Source organism: Pristiophorus japonicus, chromosome 2 (assembly GCF_044704955.1).
Source record: "Pristiophorus japonicus isolate sPriJap1 chromosome 2, sPriJap1.hap1, whole genome shotgun sequence".
NCBI lineage: Eukaryota > Metazoa > Chordata > Chondrichthyes > Pristiophoridae > Pristiophorus > Pristiophorus japonicus.
In genome coordinates, this window is record NC_091978.1 from 155332214 (window position 1) to 155348746 (window position 16533).

Consider the following 16533-nt stretch of genomic DNA (forward strand, 5'->3'; position numbering starts at 1 on the left):
AGCAGACAGGACCTCGGTGTAACATCTCATCTGAAAGACGGCACCTTTAACAGTGCAGCACTCCCTCAGCACTGCACTGGAATGTCAACCTAGATTTGTGTGTTCAAGTCCCTGGAGTTATTCCACCACAGATAATATATATATATTTAATGTGATTAACTTTCATTTTACTGTATGGAATGGCTAATAGTGACAAACATTAAAAGGTTAGATTTGAAAGACTTCAGTATCACTAGATGTCCTCTCATCACTTTCACAAAATAACTGAATTAATTTTGTGGGATGTACTTTCCTTCAACAGAAGCTCAACATCGTGTAGTTAAACTACGTTTGATGTTTAAAGGGAAAGGTTTGACTGGTTTAATGTAAGGAACATGCTAGCATGTTTTGGAATCGACCAATGGTTGAGAATTCTGGACTGGCCCAAACCACATGGAGTTAGAAAATTGCAATTGTTAGATCAGATATGGTGAAAATGCTTTGACATAGTAGTATACTTGGAACCCAGTAGACTTTGTTTTGCTATTTTACATTACTCTAGTCCAAACAGCAATGCAGTGAATGGATTTCCAGTGACTAAGTACATGCCTGGATATGATAAGGACAAGATAAACAAATGGATGAACTTGTGTGAAAGTAAACAATCAAGTCTTTCATAAAACAGAATACTTGGTTCAAATGTTTATTTGTCAAAATATTGGAAAATGCATTGTCTTCTGAAGAGGAATCACTGCTGTAAACAGACTAAAGCATAAGCACAAGTGGCTTTCATAAAGTGCATTTAGAAGGTAGCTTCCAGCCTCTTTGCACGGGACAAAAGATTTCCCACTTACAGCAGAGGTCAGATATCAAAGCTCAGTTTAAAGTATCAATTCGGATAGTATATTTAACAAGCTTCAATTTGAATTCCTGTGATCTTAAATCATGCAGTGGAAGCTAATTTGAAATGTGTGTGTGTGTGTGGGGATGGGGGTGAGGGGTCAGAAGACCTTATATGGTTTTAGAGGAGGGCATGGAGGTCTACTACTCCCACTGGCTAGAATGGAATTCAAATGGAGCAGTATGGTCTGTGAATAGTTATGTTTAAATAAACAGAAAGCTAGCTCATTGAAGAGCTGCACATACCAAGGCTGTATCCAGCACATTAAAATACTTGCACACCAGTCCGATCTATGTGGTAGAGGCAACCATGAGGCCGATTCCATGCTCCTCACTGCTTCCAGTGGGGAGCAGCTCAAGGAGTACAAGATCAGGAGGTGTGCACCTGTGATTTCCTCCCCACGAGTGCCAATCCCCCATAGGAAGAGTGGGATCACCCTTGCGTTCAAGCAGGTGAAACAATGCATGCCATTTTACTAGAAAAAGTGTAAAGCAAGTGGTGCAAGTTAAGTACTGAATAGTTAGAATGATGAATACAAATCGGTTTCTAGATAGAAGTACCAGGATAGTTTCCACGCCCACATACAGAAAAAACACAAACAGGCTGCTGCATTAAAGAATTGAGCTTTGTCCCAACTGGCTATCCATCACCACTGCATATTTTTCAAAATCACTGTACAAAAATAGAACAAACCCTACATGGCCAACAGGGAGCTCAGAAGGGAAGTTCTGATAGTTCAGAGGTCTGCTCCCACCATGGCCTGGAATAGCAAGGGTCATTGAAGTACCAATTCTTAAAAATCACTACTTGGGCAATGATCAAAGGCCCAGTTGACTGAATTCATTGGTTGTCTATACTAGACATGCCATATTCAGCCTTGGCTTTCCAGATCTTCTCATGCTCAGTTTGACTTATCCCAGTCTTTTAAAAGTCAACGGTGATTAAACAGCTCATCGTTTTATTTAAAACATCAATATCTTCAAATGTCATTTCAGACAGATGTTGCAGTCCGCACTTTGGCAGAAAGAGCTTGCTTGAACCGCCTCCTTAAATCTAACATGTTTGGTGATTTCGGCCTAGGTATAATGGATGTTTTTCTCTTTTCAGCATTGCTGCTCATTTGTTGTTTACTAATCTCTTTGCATAGTACATGAAAAGCATTGTACACATCATTATAGTTTTCACTGGCAGACACCTCATAGAAGGTGCATCCTAGTAGGTTTGCTAATTGGAGGCCAAGGTGAGGTTCCACTTGTTTGGCATGAAGGAGGTCGGCCTTGTTTCCTACAATTATGACAGGAACTCTACTCTCTGGATGCACACGGCAGACGTGTTGGTGGAGGTGATTGATCAGTTCATAGCTTTTGTAGTCTGTGATTGAATAGACTAGCACAATTGCATCAGCCCACTGTATGGATCTGGTAAGTAGGTCATTGCAGCTCAGACTTTGTCCATTTATCTAAAAACAGAAATAACTATTAAGGACATTCATCATGATTAGATAAAGTTTATATCTAAATGCACAAATAATAAAGAGAACATAGGATTGAGAATATTGTAAGCAGAAATCTGAAATTAAAATGTCACCGATTTCTATCTAGTTTAAAATACTGTTGTGAAAAGTTTATTTTGCAGATAAGGACTCAAAAGCTCAAATACAAAACAGTCAGTTATCCTAATATGTGCTGTGTTGTATTTCTAGATATGTTGGTTTTGTTTGAGCTGCATAATGGCTTTGCTATTGCAGGGCTATGTTGATTTAGCTGTATAGCTGAGAAAAGCATAAAATGTGTTATCCTTCAGCAAACTATCCAATAGGCAGTCTGATTAAAGAAGTGCTTGATACTTGAACAAGTGGTTGCATTTGTGGGAAACCAGTTGGCTAGACAGTCATTTTCACAGCTTATAGTTCAAATATAGATTAGTGGAGGAAGTTATGAATTCAGCCCACTTAGTTGGAATCCACTATTCAGGTTGATCATTTGAGTGATCCCAAGTCCAGGCTAACAATGTAAACAATGTTTTTGCCTTAAGCTAGCTAAATGGGCAGACATGTTTAACTTGAATGACAAACAGCAAAAAGCCTGCAATGTCACAGCAGACTCACTCTGCCATAAATGCCAGCATAATAATTGATTCTTTTCTCCCCCTCCCCCCATTAGTTAAAATTCCATCTGTGTTTGTCATCTAAATGGCATTCCAAATATGAAGGACCTCCCACAGTATGGTTCATCATCACCATGCAAGCAAGGGAGTTTTCCAGACTTGTGGAGTGGGGGCTGGAGAACCTGGGACAGGCCTCAGGGAGAACATGGAACAGCATCTGATGTTTCCAAGAAGGACCTGGGAGAAAGAAAGACTTTCATTTATATAGCACCTATCACCGCCTCAGGGCATCCCAAAGCACTTTAGTCAATGAAGTACTTCTGAAGTGTAATCACTGTTGTAATGTAGGAAACACGGGAGCCAATTTGCATACGAGTTCCCACAAACACCAATGTGATATTGATTGGATAATCTGTTTTAGTGGTGTTGAGTGAGGGATAAATATTGGCTAGGACACCGGGGATAACTTCTTTGAAAGTGCCATAGGATCTTTTACATCCATCTGAGGGTGCAGGCAGGGCCTCAATTTAATGTCTCATCCAAAAGATGGCACCTCCGACATTGCAGCACTCCCTCAGTATTGCACAAGAGACTTGAATGCACAATCTTCTGACTGAGGCAAGAGTGCTACCAACTGAGCCACTGCTGGAAGGTAGTGAAGAGCAGGGCTGGAGCAGTTCTGCAGGACTCCATGGTCTTGGAATTAAATGTGTGGGGCTGTGGCAATTCTTTATGGTTGGGGGGGGGGGGGGGGTGGAGAACGGGGTGTGTGAATAGAGTAAACAAACAGCCTATAGTGAAGGATTAACCAGGGAGTGTTGCGAAGAAAGACAGTGAACTACCATGACAGGCAAAAACCAAATGAGTGTTAGAATGGATCAATCAGCAAATTGCAAACTTATGGAAATATTGCAATCATCCAATTTTGCATGTCTTAAGTATGCTGAACACTAATTTACTAGTTTCTTTGAACAAAGATATATGGTAAACACATCCCATCCAAACATAAATACTAGCCTTAATGTGAAAGGATGAGGGGAGGACTGCTTGAATTCTTCCCTTATCCACTATGGGGCATTTGTGACAAGGTCTTACTTCTGAGTAGAGACTTTCAGTTTGAGTGAAGAGAGTTTCTGCATCGGAGTGGAGTGCTCTACCCTTATTCTGCTGAACCTTCATACCAGAATTAAAGTTACAACAACATACAAGTGCCAGAGCATTAAAAAATGCACTTTAGTTGCTTTTTTTTTTTAAGCTTACCAAAAAGATTTCAAAATTTTGGGAATTGTGTTTGGAGGGGACCTGTTTGTGAAAAGCTAATTATGCTACATTGGAAAAACTGAAACTGACAACTGTGGAACCAACCTCATATTCCTCTATGCCACACCAAGTTGCTCATAAATCATTGGCTAAATGCTACATATTTGTACCAAAGAAATTCCAGGCTTTTCTGAGGAGCGTATAATTCTACATCACATGTACTCAAGTAATCACCTTACTGAAGTACTGTCAAGAAGTTCAAAATGTCAGTGCCGGTATTCCTGTTCTGGATTTAACTTTAAGAAGATGAAACACATTGACTTGACATGTGTCCAACAGCTTACCACAGAATGCAGATTAATGGACCGTGAAACTGTAGAACTTCTCAATTTGGACAATGGTAGTGTTACAGTGCTTCAGGAATGTGGCTGCATCTGCTAAAGCACACCAACTGGTTCAGCAACTAGCCAGACTTTCTGCCTTCCAAACTATCTGCTCACAACAGCACTGTTTACTAAGTAAAGAAAATCAATAGCAATAGTACAGAAGCCAACAGCTGTTAAGTGCAGCCCCTCCCCCCCCAAATGGGAATGGCCATTAAAATGAAAGGATTCACTGTGTAGCAAGGATCCAGTCTTTTTAGGAGCTAGACTTTGAGGTCCACATATAACCTGTATTATTATGCCACAGCAACAAAAAATGGTAATTAGTTTAATATTTGGGTAACAAGGAATCAGTGCTCACAGAAATCTGCTGCTCTCCCCATAGTGTTGTGTTGCAACCTTTCTTGTGGGCAGTTTGTATTTGGAGACCCATTTCAGATCATGTTACGACAGGATTGTCTAGCCAACCTGGTAGAACAATGGTCCATGTCTTGGAGCCATACAGGAGGGCGGGTATTACTACAGCCCTGTAGACCATGAGCTTGGTGGCAGTTGAGAGAGCCTGGTCTTCAAACACTTTTCCTCAGGCAGCCAAAGGCTGCCCTGGAGGCGGTGTTGGATCTCGTCGTCTATGCCTGCTCTTGTTGCTAGGAGGCGCCAGAGATATGGGAAGTGGTCCATTGCCCAGGGCCATGCCATGGATCTTGATGATTGGGGGAGGCAGTGCTGTGCAGCAAGGACAGACTCAATCGACATGGACCATGTACAGTAGACACCAAGTTGCTGGAGAAGTACCACCAACAATGTCTCCGCAAGATCCTACAAATCCCCTGGGCGGACAGACGCACCAACATTAGCATCCTCGACCAGGCCAACATCTCCAGCATTGAAGCACGGACCACACTTGATCAGCTCTGCTGGGCAGGCCACATTGTCCGCATGCCAGACAAGACTCCCAAAGCAAGCGCTCTACTTGGAACTCCTTCACAGAAAATAAGCCAAAGGTGGGCAGCGGAAGCATTACAAGGACACCCTCAAAGCCTCCCTGATAAAGTAAAACATCCTCACTGACACCTGGGAGTCCCTGGCCAAAAACCACCCTAAGTGAAAGTGCATCAGGGAGGGCACTGAGCACCTCGAGTCTCATTGCCAAAAGCATGCAGAAGTCAAGCACAGGCAGCGGAAAGAGCGTGCGGCAAACCAGTCCCAGCTACCCCTTCCCTCAACGAGTATTTGTCCCACCTGTGACAGAGTCTGTGGCTCTCATATTGGACTGTACAGCCACCCAACTCATGTTAAGAGTGGAAGCAAGTCTTCCTCGATTCCAAGGGACTGCCTATAGCACAACAAAAATACAAGTTTCCCTCCTGCCTTGATAATCTCTCCCTTCTTCCCCCGATTCCTTGCTGTGCTACAGACATTGCCAGCCTTATCCAAATGGTTGTAAATGAGTAAGCCTCAGCATCAAGTGTCAGGACGTTGTAGACTGGGATCATAACTGCAAAGCCAAACTGCATATTCAATAGAGTCACTGGAATCCTGACTATTATTCCTCTAACTTAGGATACAGATATTCACTGTACCCCTACAGCTGCCTTGGCTGAAATCTGCTAACTCAGCACAGACTGGGGTTCATATTCAAATCTTCCTGCTCCGCTTGGCACACAGTTACCGACTGGATAAATTCATGGATTGTCAGGGGAGTTTGCTGCATGCATTTAGCAGACAAGTATGAGAGGCATCTAATCCAACAGCCATAAAAATCTGGGTTTGTAATGTCCTTGGACCCTTGTTAATACAATGAACTGGAAATTATTTCTAAATAATGTAAAGATGTATGAAATTAATCCCAATAAAAATTTACCCTCTAACTAGGGAGAAAAAACAGCTGCATGTTCAATTTCAGCATAGTGACAAAAATCCCACTGTTTCAAGTTTGGCATCAATCCTGTCAAAGCTTTCAGATTCAGGTAAACTGTCTGAGGTATTCCAATGTTTACATTCATGGAATAGCTGGACAAGGAGAACATTCATTTCTGTCAGGATTCTTCTCCCTATGAGGTTTCTACTATGTGAAGCATAATTGGGAGGTGGAAAGAGATGAGAAAAAAAGTCATGCAGAAAATCTCACCTGAACACCTGGTGTGTCTTGAACTTGTAGTGCAAGTTGTTCTCTATCTACTTGAACTTGTCTGGAATATAAAGTACCTGAAGACATTAACATTAGCTGTTTAGAAAAAAAAGCAACTCAATTTTTTAAAACAACATTTGGATAGATCGGCAAATATATTTCATGTAGACAAAAGAACGCCTATCGGGCGTTAAATGCTTTCAATACGATGGGAAACATAACCCTTACCTGCGTTTCTTTCATAGTCTCCGATGAACCTTCTGGTTAGAAATCGCACTACTAGAGCTGCGAGAGAAAAAAGGGGAATGTGAAGCTGTGCGTCAGTCTAAGACAAAAGACCCCAACCCGACATTTCGCAGGAGGGAGAAAACACAAACTGCGGGCGCCCCACTCGCAGCTGTCAATAAAGTCTTTCGCCAGACCGCTATCCCCCAGAGCAAAGTAACTCTGGGGGTTGCCATTTGTCAGAAACTCCTTCCGCCGCGTGGGGGACAGAGACAACACGAGAGTCTCTCTCCAAACTTCAAACATGCTGCCTGGACAAGCGCTGGGACCAGCAAAGCTGCCTCGCAGGTCAGTGGGGTCAGAGCTACCAAACTCATGGGCACTTTCACACCAAGTGGCCCGAGCACTGAAGCAGCAGGGACCCCCGTTATACGGAGCTGGAGAGAACGCTGTCCGGCAGTCCCGATTCGGTTGCGGCCGAGTTTTCTTACCGGTTTTGCCCACGGCGCTGCCGCCGATGACCGCGATCTTGATAACCCGGTTGTTGGGGGCATATTCCGCAGGTCCGTACTCCTGAATCGTCGACATGTTCTGAATCAGGCGCATAGCAAACGGCGGTGGTGGGAGGGCGGCGCAGGGACAGTGGGGAGCAAAGACCGCCAGAACGGTGGAGAGCGTGGGCTGGAGGGCAGCGCAGAGCGGCGCGGCCTGGCACTCGCTGACTTTTTCTTTGACTGACTGACCGACCGGAGCTCTCGCTCTCTAACTCTCTGCAGCCGCTTTTATAAGGATCCTGCCCGCGGTTTCTGATTGGTCACCGGCGGCTCTGCCGATTGGATACGTCTCGCAGCACGTCACTTTACCTGAGAGTGTTTGGAATCCAGGATGTCTCGCCCTCACCACCCAAAGAGCACCACCCTGGGGCAGTGTTACTGGGCACAGTGCACCCGCCCTCGGGCAGCGTTACCACTCAAAGGGCACCACCCTGGGGCAGCATTACCAGGCACAGTGCACCCGCCCTGGGGCAGCGTTACCACTCAAAGGGCACCACCCTGGGGCAGCATTACCAGGCACAGTGCACCCGCCCTGGGGCAGCGTTACCAGCCAAAGGGCACCACCCTGGGGCAGCATTACCAGGCACAGTGCACCCGCCCTCGGGCAGCGTTACCACTCAAAGGGCACCACCCTGGGGCAGCGTTACCACCCAAAGGGCACCACCCTGGGGCAGCATTACCAGGCACAGTGCACCCGCCCTGGGGCAGCGTTACCAGCCAAAGGGCACCACCCTGGGGCAGCATTACCAGGCACAGTGCACCCACCCTGGGGCAGTGTTACCGGGCACAGTGCACCCGCCCTGGGGCAGCGTTACCACCCAAAGGGCACCACCCTGGGGCAGCATTACCAGGCACAGTGCACCCACCCTGGGGCAGTGTTACCGGGGGCAGTGTTACCGGGCACAGTGCACCCACCCTGGGGCAGCATTACCAGGCACAGTGCACCCACCCTGGGGCAGCATTACCAGGCACAGTGCACCCACCCTGGGGCAGTGTTACCAGGCACAGTGCACCCGCCCTGGGGCAGCGTTACCACCCAAAGGGCACCACCCTGGGGCAGTGTTACTGGGCACAGTGCACCACCCTGGGCAGCATTACTGGGCACAGTGCACCCGCCCTGGGGCAGTGTTACCGGGCACAGGGCACCACCCTGGGGCAGCATTACTGGGCACAGTGCACCCGCCCTGGGGCAGTGTTACCGGGCACAGGGCACCACCCTGGGGCAGTGTTACCGGGCACAGTGCACCCGCCCTGGGGCAGCGTTACCATCCAAAGGGCACCACCCTGGGGCAGTGTTACTGGGCACAGTGCACCCGCCCTGGGGCAGCGTTACCATCCAAAGGGCACCACCCTGGGGCAGTGTTACTGGGCACAGTGCACCCGCCCTGGGGCAGCGTTACCACCCAAAGGGCACTGCCCTGGGGCAGCATTACTGGGCACAGTGCACCCGCCCTGGGGCAGCGTTACCGGACACAGGGCACCACCATGGGGCAGTGTTAGCGGACAAAGTGCACTCGCCCTGGGGCAGCGTTACCCGGCACAGTGCACCCACACTGGGGCAGCGTTACCAGGCACACTGCACCCGCACTGGGGTAGTGTTACCCGGCACAGTGCACGCGCCCTGAGGCAGTGTTACTGGGCAGAGGGCATCCGCCCTGGGGCAGTGTTACCGGTCACAGTGCACCCACCCTGAGGCAGTGTTACTGGGCAGAGGGCACCCATCCTCGGGCACAATGCACCCACGCTGGGGCAATGTTACTGCCCAGATGCATCCACCCTGAGGCAGTGTTACCGGGCAGAGTGCGCCTGCCCTGGGGCAGCATTACCAGGCACAGTGCATCCGCTCCGGGGCAGTGTTACTGGGCACAGTGCACCTGCCCTGGGGCAGTGTTACTGGGCACAGGGCACCCACCCTGGAGCAGCGTTACAGGGCACAGTGCACCTGCTCAGGGGCACCCACCCTGGCAGTGTTACCGGGCACAGTGTACCTGCCCTGGGGCAGTGTTATCGGGCACTGTGCACCCGCCCTGGGGCAGCGTTACCGGGCACAATGCGCCCACCCTGGGACAGTGTTACCGGGCAGAGGACACCCGCCCTGGGTAGTGTTAACAGGCAGAGTGCACCTTCCCTCAGGCACTGTTACAGCCCAGAGTGCACCCACCCTGAGGCAGTGTTACCGGGCACAGTGCACCCACCCTGCGACAGTGTTACTGCCCAAAGGGCACCCACCCTGGGGCAGTGTTACTAGGCAGAGGGCACCCATCCTCAGGCACAATGCACCCACGTTGGGGCAATGATACCGCCCAGATGCACCCACCCTGAGGTAGTGTTACCAGGCACAGTGCACCCACCCAAGGCAGTGTTACCAGCCAAAGGACACCCACCCTGGCGCAGTGTTACCGGGCAGAGTGCACCCACCCTGGGTGAGTGTTACCAGGCAGAGTGCACCCACCGTGTGGCAATGTTACCGCACAAAGGGCACCCACCTGGGGCAGTGTTACTGGGCAGAGGATACCCATCCTCGGGCACAATGCACCCACGCTGGGGCAATGTTACCGGGCACAGTGTACCCACCATGGGGCAGCGTTATCGAGCACAGTGCACCCACCCTGGGGCAGTGCTACCAGGCACAGTGACCCGCCCTGGGGCAGTGTTACCGGGCACAGTGCACCCGCCCTGGGGCAGTGTTACTGGGTACAGTGCGCCTGCCCTGGGGCAGTGTTACCGGGCACAGTGCGCCTGCCCTGGGGCAGTGTTACCGGGCACAGTGCGCCTGCCCTGGGGCAGTGTTACCGGGCACAGTGACCCGCCCTGGGGCAGTGTTACTGGGTACAGTGCACCCGCCCTGGGGCAGTGTTACTGGGTACAGTGCACTCGCCCTGGGGCAGTGTTACCGGGCACAGTGCGCCTGCCCTGGGGCAGTGTTACTGGGTACAGTGCACTCGCCCTGGGGCAGTGTTACTGGGTACAGTGCACTCGCCCTGGGGCAGTGTTATCGAGCACAGTGCACCCACCCTGGGGCAGTGCTACCAGGCACAGTGACCCGCCCTGGGCAGTGTTACTGGGTACAGTGCACCCGCCCTGGGGCAGCGTTATCGAGCACAGTGCACCCACCCTGGGGCAGTGTTACTGGGTACAGTGCACTCGCCCTGGGGCAGTGTTACCGGGCACAGTGCGCCTGCCCTGGGGCAGTGTTACCGCCAGAGGACACTCACCCTAACCTAAATGCGCGAATGAACAGGTGTATCGTGCATGGAAAGACTTTCTTTCTCGTCATTTTTCCAACACCATTGCAGACACATGTTACTGCACGTTCCCTCCCCCCTCGTGTTTAGTATCAAAATTCTCTTGCCTGTGCAAAAAAATATTGTAATTTAACAAAATTCACACCGTTTGTTTATTTCTAACTGTTTGCACATAATTTAAAAATGATAAACGTCCCACAGAAACAATACATTAATCGTTTTTTTTAAATCACTAAGCCTCTCAGAAATGGGATGGCATTGCTGTCTGGTAAACAATTTTCTACAGGAATGTGGCAGATCAGTAACGGATGAAGAAAGCAATTATGGTACAATTACATTATTGTAGCCTTGATCAAGAGAAACTTAAAAATTGCCAACATGTTTTTGCCTACACAATTCGATAGGGGAGTTTATTCCACTCTTGTGAAGAACATCCTGCTGTCTTTTATCAGTTTGCAGCTGTAGCTTCTTGTGCTATTCTCTCAATTTAATTTGAAGTAATTTTCCAAATTTACTCTTACCACGTGCCTGAACTATTCAAGATCAGTGTAAAAATTCACAAATTTTCTGTAATTTTAAATGTAGATTTTCATTAAAGTGGAAAGTGCCAATCCTGGGACTGAGGTTCATCTTTCACCAGTATCAGCATCCAGCTTTTGTAGGTCAGGTCTCACATGTTCCAGATGTAAAATCCATCGACGGTATGTTGCTCCAGTAATATGCCTAATGTCCAATGCCAAAAGAGCATTCCCTATGCATCCATGTGAATGCTTTTAATTCACTTACCAGCCATCCTGTGGCCTGTCTGTTTCCAGTTTTTTTACCCTGTGCATGTAGTTCAGATTAATTGCACTGGTTTTGAGCATTTAGTTTTGCAGTTTATATATGAGTTCTGAGGTTCTCATCCTGTTGTATTTTACTTCCAGTGCCGTACTATGCCTCTCTTCCTGCTTTAGTTCCATGGGTTTCTGGCCACCAATCAGTACTATCTCTCTCAATTTATGGTTTCCCACTGACAATGTCTTGACAGTGACTCATCCCATGATATTTTGTTAAATAGGTTTGCTTCCTCATATCAGCTGTGGCTCAGTTGGTAGCAATGTTGCCTCTGAGTGAGCAGGTTCATAGTCCCACTGTGGAGACTTGAGCACAAAAATGTAGGCTGACACTCCAGTGCAGTACTGGGGGAGTGCTGCACTGTCAGAGGTGCTGACTTTCATAAGACTTTTCGGGTGAGACTTTAAACTGAGGCCCTGTCTGCTCTCTCGGGTGGATGTAAAAGATCCCATGGCACTATTTTGAAGAAAAGCAGGGGAATTCTCCTGTCCTGGGCAATATTCATCCCTCAATAACATCAGTTAAAAAAAAAAGATTATCTGGTCATTATCACATAGCTGTTTGTGGGAGCTTGCTGTGTGCAAATTGGCTGCCATGCTTCCTATATTACAACAGTGACTACACTTCACTATTTGTAAAGTTCTTTGGGATGTCCTGAGGTCATGAAGGGCGTTATATAACAACAACAACTTGCATTTATATAGCGCTATTAACGTAGTGAAACGTCCCAAGGTGCTTCACAGGAGTATTATGAGATGCAAAATTTGACACCGAGTCGCATAAGTAGGAATTAGCGCAGATGACCAAAAGCTTGGTCAAAGAGGTATGTTTTAAGGAGCGTCTTCAAGGAGGAAAGAGAGGTAGGGAGGTGAAGAGGTTTAGACAGGGAATTCCAGAGCTTGGGGTGAAGGCAACAATGGTTGAGCGATTACAATCAGGGATGCTCAGAAGGACAGAATTAGAGGAGCACAGACATTTTGGGAGATTGTGGGGCTGGAGGAGATTACAGAGATAGGGAGGGGCAAGGCCTTGGAGGGATTTGAAAATAAGGATGAGAATTTTGAAATCGACGCGTTGCTTAACTGGAAACAATGTAGGTCAGCGAGCACAGGGGTGATGGGTGAGCTGGACTTGGTGCAAGTTAACACACAAGCAGCCGATTTTGGATCGCCTCTAGTTTATATAGGGTAGAATGTGGGAGGCCAGCCAGAAGTGCGTTAGAATAGTCAAGTCTAGAGGTAACAAAGGCATGGATGAGGGCTTCAGCAGCGGATGAGCTGAGGCAAGTGTGGAGACGGGCGATGTTACGGTGGTGGAAATAGACGGTCTTAGTTATGCTGCAGATATGTGGTTGAAAGCTTATTTCAGGGTCAAATATGACACCAAGGTTGCGAACAGTCTGGTTCAGCCTCAGCCTCAGACAGAAGTTGGGGAGGGGGATGAAGTCAGTGGCTAGGGAACGAAGTTTGTGGCGGGAATGAAAACAATGACTTTGGTCTTCTCAATATTCAATTGGAGAAAATTTCTGCTCATCTAGAACTGGATATCAGATAAGTAGTCTGCAATTTAGAGACTGTGGCAGAGTCAAGAGAAGTGGTAGTGAGGTAGAGCTGGGTGTCATCAGCATACATGTGGAAACTGATGCTGTGCTTTCGGATGATGTCTTTTTTTTTTAATCCAATTTCGTTCCAGATCAACTCTAACGCCAAAGATCACTTTGCGCCAATGTGTTTGATCTTAGGCCAAAAGGCCGAGAGGCGAAGTTGCACCGTTCCTGGAAATATTGCAATACCAGGTCGGTGCATGGAGTGGACGGGGCATGCCCCTGATCCAGCTCCCTGTCCAAAAATCAATTCAATATCATGTCCCCATAGGGATATTAAACTGATAAGAACAGATTTTTTTTTTTTTTCGTAGCCAATCTTTCCAATTCTTTGTCAGATCACAAACGCCAGAGGTCACCTTGCACACATCAAGGATCACCCTGCGCTAATGCTCTTAGCCAAAAGGCCTAGAGCCCAAGCACCGTTCCTGGAAGTACTGCAATACCAGGTTCATGCCATGGAGGTGGATGGGTCAAGCCACCCCACCCACCTAAACTGATAAGAACAGATTTTTTTTTGATTTTTTAAAAAAAATTCGTAGCCAATCTTTCCAATTCTTTGTCAAATCACAAACGCCAGAGGTCACCTTGCACACGCCAAGGATCACTCTGCGCCAATGCTCTTAGCCAAAAGGCCTAGAGCCACTGCACCGTTCCTGGAAGTACTGCAATACCAGGTTCGTGCCATGGAGGTGGATGGGTCAGGTCCCCCACACACCTCCGTGGAGGTGGATGGGTCAAGCCACCCCACCCACCTCCAACAGATTTATTTATTTATTTATTTATTTTTAATTCGTAGCCAATCGTTCCAAGATACGCCAAGCAGCAACATGTAGATGCAAGTCTTTCTTTTTTTTTGCTTTCCCATATGTATTCTTCACTGGTCACCACCATCACACATCTTCTTGGTAGCAATGGTTTCCTGATTACTGTTGTCCAGTAATTTTTCACTAATTAGTCTCAACCTCAATCTGCTAGGTTGATGATGGGGCTGTTCATGGAGTCTCCTTCTCCTGTTAGTTGCCTGATTTTCCACCAGCATGCTTGGCTGAAGATGATAGGGCTACAGAGCTTTGCTCGGATCCATTGGTTGTAGGTTGATTAGCTCTGTCAATAGCCTGCTGCTTTTGATGTTTGACATGCAGGTATCCATGTGTTGTGGCTTCACCAGTTTGCTAACAAGGGTTGCCAACCCTCCAGGGTTGTCCTGGAGTCTCCAGGAATTAAAGATTAATTCCTGGACACGACTGAGCATCCCGGAAGCAAAATCATAGGCACATTAAAAAAAAATGGTGTCTTCTTTGAACAGTTTTGGTTATTAGTTATAAAATTAATGTGTCTCACCTAGCACAGCGGTAGTGCTACTCTACATGATGGAGGATGTCTCACAGTGAAGAAAAGACTACCTTCACAAGGACTGAGAGGTAGGTCACTCTTTCTAATACTTTCCTGGACAGACTTGTCTGTGACAGGTAAGCTGATGAGGACAAGGTCCAAGTAGGTTACTTGCTCATGTTGTTTCCCTCACCACCTGATGCAGGCCCAGTCCGGCTGCTATATCCTTCAGGACTCGACCAGCTTGGTCAATGGTGGCACTATCAAGCCACTCTTCATGGCGGATGTTGAAGTCTCCCACCCAGAGTACATTCTGTGCCCTTGCTTCTCTCAGAGATTCCTTCAAGTGATGTTCAACGTGGAGGACTAAAGAAAAAGGGAACTTGCAGTTATATAGCCCCTTTCATGACCTCAGGACCTCCCAAATCACTTCACAGCTACTGAAGTATTTTTTTAAGCATAGTCACTATTATCATGTATGAAAGTACAGCAGCCAATTTGTGCACAGCAAGTTCTCACAAATGGCAATGAGATTACTGGCCAAATAGTCTGTTTTAGTGTATGTTGGTGGAGGGATAATTAATGGCCAGGACACCAGGAGAACTCCCCTGCTCTTCATCAAATAGTACCATGGGATCGTTTATGTCCATCTGAGAAGGCAGATGGTTTATCTTTTTTCCCACTATGTTGAGGGAAGAGGCAGGGTATTTTGGATTTTAAGGTGCCAGATTCCCATTTTTAAAGTTTTTGTCCTGTTTAACCCAGATTTTCCTCCCTTCTTCTCCTGAAGGTGCTGACTAATGCTGGCTGTGGTTCTACTGGTGCCAACCAGCCACCAGTACGTTGCCCAAATGGTCATTCTTCATGTGTGAGCTTGCAAAATGGGTCAACCTCTTTCTAGTCTGTTTAGCTCATCTCTTCACTAGAGTGCATTTATCAAGGTAGTGGGTTTTCTGTCAGTTCAGTTGTTGATAAATTCGCTCATTAAGGAGGAAATCACAACCCACATTACAGTATCAACTAAGTATAAAGCTACTATAAGATTAGGCTGACCCAAGTTTATAGAGGTCTGTAGTTTCTGAAGCAGTGTAGTATAGCACTGTGATATTCTACATCACAGCTGTAACAGGAAATCACCAGTGGGTTCCCATGCACTGCACTCCTCCGCAGACCGCAAGAGAACAATCCAAGGACACAAACATTAGCTGCAAAATAGTCACCAAACAACAGGAAAATATAGGAAACCCCTTTGTTTCTATCTATCTCTACTTTTTGCCTCCAATTGCATGGTTATGTTATAGGTGCCAATTGATTTATATGAACAGATCCACATTGCTCTCCACAGACATGCAAACAAGCCTTTTCAAAAAAAGTATATTCAAAAAGTATATTTCAAATCAAGTATATTCAAGAAACATCTGAAAGTACAATCAGCTCTCTGCTAAGATTAAAAAGTTCACAGGCAAGGGAACTTCCAAGCAGGCTTCTCAGCGCCTCCAGCTGCTGTAAAACTCTGGTTCGGTGTGAAGCTGCATTTTAAAAATGCCGAGGTGTAGAGATGTTTTTAATGTTGAGGTTTTAAGCTTTTCTTTGCGTTGGCTGTGTTATACTGCAAAGCCAAAGTTGCATGAGTCTACCTTCTCGAGGTAGTGTCATACCACATGCCTAAATTTGGTTCAGGTGATCTCGTAACCAAATTACACAACACAGTTTGCCTCAGTGTAAGGCTGAAACTGCTTTGTCCCAGTACAAACTTATGAGTGAATTACAAGACTGATTTGTCTCTCTAAGCTCATTCTTCACTCTCTCCCTCCTGTTACTTTATTTCCTACATTTCTTCGTAATTTCTACACCTACGAAATTAATTGGCCTCAAAATTCCGACGGTTTGGTAGAGTGTAAACCCTGCGGGTCTATCTGAGGGGATCAGAATTTGGGGAGGAGAGATGATACGCCGGTTTTACATCCCATTTAA

At 47.0% G+C, this 16533-nt stretch overlaps 1 protein-coding gene and 1 pseudogene across 1 annotated transcript; both read right to left on the reverse strand.

Annotated features, from left to right (window-relative positions):
• Nucleotides 1-668: 668 nt before the first annotated feature.
• rasl11b (RAS-like, family 11, member B) lies at nt 669-7727 on the reverse strand. Its single transcript, XM_070863001.1, has 4 exons — nt 7477-7727; nt 6989-7045; nt 6761-6837; nt 669-2339 (listed from the first exon to the last, which is right to left on the reverse strand). Exons 1-4 carry the CDS (start codon nt 7589-7591, stop codon nt 1872-1874), a joined length of 717 nt encoding a protein of 238 aa, XP_070719102.1. The 5' UTR covers nt 7592-7727; the 3' UTR covers nt 669-1871.
• A 5652-nt stretch (nt 7728-13379) lies between these two features.
• LOC139251773 (U2 spliceosomal RNA) lies at nt 13380-13580 on the reverse strand (annotated as a pseudogene).
• Between the last annotated feature and the right edge of the window lie 2953 nt (nt 13581-16533).

Bases quoted from the DNA above. Each gene is read 5' to 3' on its own strand.
- rasl11b (XM_070863001.1), bottom strand. From the start codon at position 7,591: ATGCGCCTGATTCAGAACATGTCGACGATTCAGGAGTACGGACCTGCG. The intron at 6,838-6,988 runs GTAAGGGTTATG...TAATGTCTTCAG, and splicing joins AGACTATGAAAGAAACGCAG to GTACTTTATATTCCAGACAA. The intron at 2,340-6,760 runs GTGAGATTTTCT...TTCTGTTTTTAG, and splicing joins AAGACACACCAGGTGTTCAG to ATAAATGGACAAAGTCTGAG.